We start from the raw sequence: 6,000 nt of genomic DNA on the forward strand, positions 1-6,000 counted from the left end.
TGGTGTCATTTTGTATTTGTGTCATTGTTTTCTGTGTTTAGGTGGTTGTTTTGTGTGTATTATGAGTCTTTTTTGAATCTTTTTGTGTTTTTGTTGTTGCTTTGTGTATTTTTGTTGACATTCTGTGCATTATACCGTTATTTTGTGTGTTATTGGAGTTATTTTGTGTATTTTGTTGGGTTTCATATCACGTCCAATTTCTTGAATTACAATTTTTGGTGGATTTGTTTTGGGGGCCGCACAGAATTAGACCGAGGGCCGCATGTGGCTGCCAGTTGTCTGTGTCTGGCTTACCGCAAATATGGCTTACTTTTCCTTATACTTTGGTGCAAAAGTTGAAACAGACACTTGATATATACCATTATTGACTGAAAACAACAAGTATCATTAGAGCCCCATTTCTCATGGAAACTGCCATCATTGAATGAGGCATCAACAAATCCTCAGTCACAGAGATGATTTAGCAGATAATGTGTTTGGAATTTAACAAGTTTTTTAAAAGACTTTGGGCAAAGTATAACACAAGGTGAAAAAAGTCGATTGAGCAGAAAGAGCATGACTTGGGCATTTCCGCCTTTACGTTAACAAACTTGGTTCAGGAATTGGGAAGATTACAGAAAAAATACATTGCTTGCAAACATTTCTCATCATTGGGTAAAATTACTATAGGGTTAAGGGGAAAAAGACCCATTAGCAGAAAAAAACTGACAAATGTTCTTCAAGATATTGCATTCCAGTCTCCGGGAGGTATTTCTTTAATTTGGGAAAGCAAATACTAGCATGTGTCTTAACCTAATAACGCTCTAACCAAAAAGAGCTGAACTGATGTTTAGAATTTTCTGGCTGTCTTTTCATTCTCTACTTTCCTTTAAACATTCCAAAGACAAGCAGCTCAGATGGATTTGACACCTGAAACTGCCTACAGCAAAGAACGCGCTGCTTACTCAAACTCTTCCGTGAACTATCTCCAAGAAGGAGTCTGAACTGATAATCTGCTGCTGCGCTTTAGTTGCATTTTTCGGCAAAAACCTTAAACTCACCCTTGAAGTTTTTTCTTGATATAAGAGATAAACGCTAATGATTGAAAGCTCACCAGTGGGATTACAAATGACACAGCCTGCGGATTCAAACTCACAACCCTGCAGGTGTGAACGTTGCTTTGAATGAACAGTTAGAGCAACAGGATGATCCTTCAGTCAACAATTTGAAGACATACTTTTCACCCAAAAATGTGATTGTCAGCCAAGAGTGCAGACGGAGAAATCAAGGTCTAACAGGAAGAGACTAAACAATGTGTGAAAAGGACAAATAATGCTCATGTTTGGCCTCCACTGTTTTTACAAGCAGTGCCTGAATCAAACAATGCATGAAAGCAACGTGAAAACTGAGACATCTTGATCCTGAGGTGGGATCAAACTCAAAGTGTTATCATCTCACTACACTTGAGTGCTTGGATTTTTCCAGGAGGGAACAAAAGTGAGCAATCTTCAAACATCTCACCAGACAATAAAAACATCTTAAAAAAGCTCCCCCCAAAAAAGTCAGCAAAGGACTGTCTGACATGCCTGGGCAGCGAGTGCACGGCTGTTGCCAGAGACACTATCAGCTTAAAAGACAGGAGGGAGCCACGGAGACGATGGCACACGTGGAGGAATTCAAAGTCCCTTAGATAAGACAACATGAAGGAGTTTCAATGAAAACGAATGACAGCAGCATTTCTGGTTGAGGTGAAGGACCTCTAACTTGCTGTGTTTTGATTTGACCCAAGCTGGAGGCTATTCTTATCAGGCCAGCAGCAACAACAACAGAAAAAATGAAAGAAGCTATGTTAATCGGATTCCTCACATTTCTGGAGGCATTTTTTCCCCTAGAAAAACATTAAACTATTAATGTATCATTCACACCTCATACTATCATTTTTACACCAGTGGTTCTCAAACTTTTTTGGCTTGAGTAACCCATTTCTCTTATTTCTGAATCCAAGTACCCCCTTTGTCCAACTACCTCAGAATACCAGTAATAGTGAAAACATTTTTAAACAAGAAAACAGTCATCAACAACCTCTGCCAGATTGTTCTCATTATAACTCACAACCTTTTCCTAAAGGTCCTAAATCTAAGAACTTAAATGTATACAAAGGAAAATACTATCACATCAGAATATAAAATTACTAACTATCGTAAACGTTTCAAAGAAAAGCTGTCCCCTTTGAAGATACCTCGAACAGAGTAAAAAAAAAAAACGACACAAGGGCAATAACTCCAGAAAAAATATTTGCACAGTTCTCATTTTCGAACTCCATCAAGGTACTGATACCCTGAAGCCACGCACCAAATTTGGTTATAGTATCTTCAAAGATTTCTAAGAAAAGCTGTCCCCTTTGAAGATGCCTCGAACAGAGTAAAGAAAAAGGGAACAAGGGCAATAACTCCGGAAAAAATAATTGCATGCTTCTCATTTTCGAACTCCATCAAGGTACTGATACCCTGAAGCCACACACCGGATTTGGTTATCCTGTCTTATACGATTTCTAAGAAAAGCTGTCCCCTTTGAAGATGCCTCGAACAGAGTAAAGAAAAACGGAACAAGGGCAATAACTCCGGAAAAAATAATTGCGCGCTTCTCATTTTCAAAGTAAATCAAGGTATTGATACCCTGAAGCCACACATCGAATTTGGTTATCCTATCTTAAAGGTATAGAGGATGATTTTCCCAAAGTTTAGAAAAGAAACGCCCTCTGCACATGCACGACACTCATTGCGCTCTGTCGCACACGCTTACGTGTGCTAGAGAGCTTGCATGAGCCCAGTTTTCTTTGTGCACAGCTCTGTTTACAAGTTGGAGTCGGCTTCCCTCATACAGTATTACCTTCCGAAAGAAGATTTGCAGCCATTCCCACTATGTCAGACTCGCCACCGGTAAGTGAAAACATATTTTCAAAGGACCCAGTGCGCACCGGGCAGAAGCACGAGCACGTACGACAGCCTTACGTAAACATATCATCAGAATGATTGACAATCAGGAGGACCAATAGTCTTGATGATCCACCCGGAAGTCGAGGCTAAAATAACATCGTCCACAATACCTTAAAATAGCTTCTGAGAAAAGCTGTCCCCTTTAACTTTAACTCGGACGGACGGACGGACAGAGCTCAAACCTATATCCCCCTTCCACACTTTGTGACGGGGGATAATAATACCATTGTGTAAACAAGTGGAATTAAACGGTATTTAGCACAATGGTTACCAACCTTTTTTGGAACGTGAACCCAGTTTTATATCAAAAATTTCAGGCGACCCCAAAAACACTTTTTTCTTCAAGAATTAGTTTTTGATCATGTTTGTTTTTCTGTGTTACAAATACAGAGTAGCCAGGATTAGTGCCAAGTTGCAGCAGCTCAGATATATTTGTAGTGCATTTTATTTCAAATCGATTTTTTTTTCACATTTCAGGCGACCACGGTTAAATTCCAGACGACCCCATAGTTGAAAAACACAGATTTAGAGCCTCTAGAATAGATTTATTTCTATATAATTTTATCATTTCAGGTTATCTCCCACCTGCAATGTGAGATCAAGACTGACCGTTGTATTTTGATTTCATGTTCTAATCAAAATTATTTTCAACATCATTATTATGATTAGCATTTTTATCTTTAAAAAATCATTATTAAACCAATATTTTTCATGCTCACTCTCTTTCTCTTTAAAGTACCCCCTGTAGTGCCACTGCATGACCCTGGTACACGTACCTCTATTTGAGAAACACTGCTTTACACTACTAATGTAACGGAGCTGCAGCTCCAGAGACTTGAAGTTGGCAGAAAGGTCAACAGTGCAGCACTTTTTAAACAGTAGCAATTGTTTGACAGAGTTTTGTACAGAATCCTAGGAGCGTATCACTGCTTCAGTGTGAATACAGCGGAGCATTCACCACTCCAGTTTGCAAATCTTCAAAAGAAGCAGCACAGGGACGGTGAATCCACACAGTCACACTGGTTGAGGGCATTGTTGAGGGTTAGTAGGCACTTCGTCTAGGTTTTTGGTTTTTTAGTTTCCCCCCCCAATTCATTCTGTTTCCTTGGGGTGATGGTCTTTATAGGGAGAGGTTTGTGGCAGGATGGAAGTCATCATCATTAAGATTTACTTTTCCAAATGCAGAGGCAGTAGCAGCAGAAGAGAGAGCCTTTCAGTCAATTAGAGCCCACATAACACACCCACATGATTCCCACCCAGCCCTAAACACAATTATCCAAGCAGGCATTTAGCAGGGTGTAGTGATGCTTAGTTTACCTTTTAACTTTTTGTTTTGTTTTACTGTTTATCCCAGAAAATAACAGTAAGTGGACAAAAGCGTCTTAAACTCTTCATCGTAGGAATATGCAATGCAACAGATGGAGTGCACATAACAAATGGACTGTCCAAACCATGATGAAAGGACTAGAGGATACTTTTCCATGGGCTATTGTGTGCAGGCCTATACTTCATATACTTGTATTCATTTTTTTATTTATTTTTTTAAAATCACAATTGTATTTGAACTAGATTTATATTTGAAAAAGTATAGAATGCAGTTCGGGTGTGTGTTGTTTTATTTTTTGAAAGAATGATAATTGTAAAAATAAATAAATACATTTTTAATATATTTTGATCAGTTTTGGGGGGTTTTATCAATTACTAAACATTTCAGGCGAACCCAAGTTTATTTATATTGTGTTTTCCTACTTTTAGAGTGTTTTTATATTGGTGTTTTTACAGTGCTTTATGTGTTTTAAATTATTATGTTTTTAAAATATATATTTCCCATGTGAGATCACTGTGTACAGCACTTTTGTTTATTTAAGGTGCTCTAAAAAAAAAATGGATTAGATTGGACAGTTTTAACAAAGCGTGTAAATCAAATGAAATACAAAGAATTATCAGGGAAATCCCATTCAGATTGGCAGCAGCACAATACAGGGTTATATAATATAAATACAAAAAATAATCAGAATCTTTCAAAATCATTAAATCAATGTACAAATCTACAAACCTAGATTTTACAGTATGTGGCTTGTAGGTTTTAATAAATGTTTAGAATTAAACTCACTACAAAATGCAATGATCACTTTGAGTGTCGTGTGTCTGTGTAATTATCATAACTGCACACACACCCAAAATGTTGTTGGGGGGGAAAAAAGTGCTTTTAGGACTTCAAAGAGCAGAAAATGACAGAGTGAGGATGCTGTTGTGATTGGATGAAGAGAAACATGACCAAACACTAGGAAGACGTTTTTTGCTCCTTCACAAAGTGAGGAGGTAATAATAATAATAATAATAATAATAATAATAATAATAATAATAATAATAATAATCTGTCCACCTACCTGCTCTGGGACTTAAAGGCAATAACTGAGTTGGTCCTATTTGTCTGAGTTGGAAAACTTTGCGCACTTCCTCGCACTGTTTAGGACTTCCATGCGCTGACCAGCAGCAGCACCACACCAGTAGGAAAACACAGTAGGTCCACACATGATCCATTTCCATTAAAAAAAAAAAAAAAAAAAAAAATCCCAGTGTGATGGATCCAGTAAATCAATAGGTGCGGTATCAGGTGTGTCCAGTCCTCATGTCGGGTCTGGAAGTCTCAGTGTCTCCAGGTAGACCTTAGAATGTACAGACGATGGGACTTCCCTCTGCAGGGCGGCATGTAGGCCTGTCTGTGTCTGTGTCTGTGTCTGTGTTCTGGTCGAACCGACAGCAGAGGCGGTACCATAACTTCACCTGGAGCCAGTGGCAGCATGGCTGTGACACAACAGCGCCATCTGCTGGACACTCTTTATAGGAACCTCTTCATTGTGGATAAGACATTTATATGGAAGTAGATTTGTTTCTTTGTTTCTTTCAGGGGTGGCAAAAGTACTAGTCTTCAGTACTCAAGTAAAAGCATAGATATTTGAGGGGGAAAAAAATTGTCTGGTAAAAGTTAAAGTAATGAAGTTGCTCCGATATATTATATTTA

At 38.3% G+C, this 6,000-nt stretch overlaps 1 protein-coding gene across 1 annotated transcript in view; it reads right to left on the reverse strand.

Moving 5' to 3' along the window:
* The window catches only part of gpc5a (glypican 5a), a 200,628-nt gene extending 194,918 nt beyond the window's left edge, over positions 1-5,710 (reverse strand). The window contains exon 1 of the mRNA XM_028476307.1: positions 5,366-5,710. Coding sequence (XP_028332108.1) covers positions 5,366-5,525 — 160 coding nt within the window. The 5' untranslated portion in view covers positions 5,526-5,710. The remainder of the gene's footprint in view (positions 1-5,365) is intronic.
* Between the last annotated feature and the right edge of the window lie 290 nt (positions 5,711-6,000).

Source organism: Gouania willdenowi, chromosome 3 (genome assembly GCF_900634775.1).
Source record: "Gouania willdenowi chromosome 3, fGouWil2.1, whole genome shotgun sequence".
Classification (NCBI taxonomy): Eukaryota; Metazoa; Chordata; class Actinopteri; order Blenniiformes; family Gobiesocidae; genus Gouania; species Gouania willdenowi.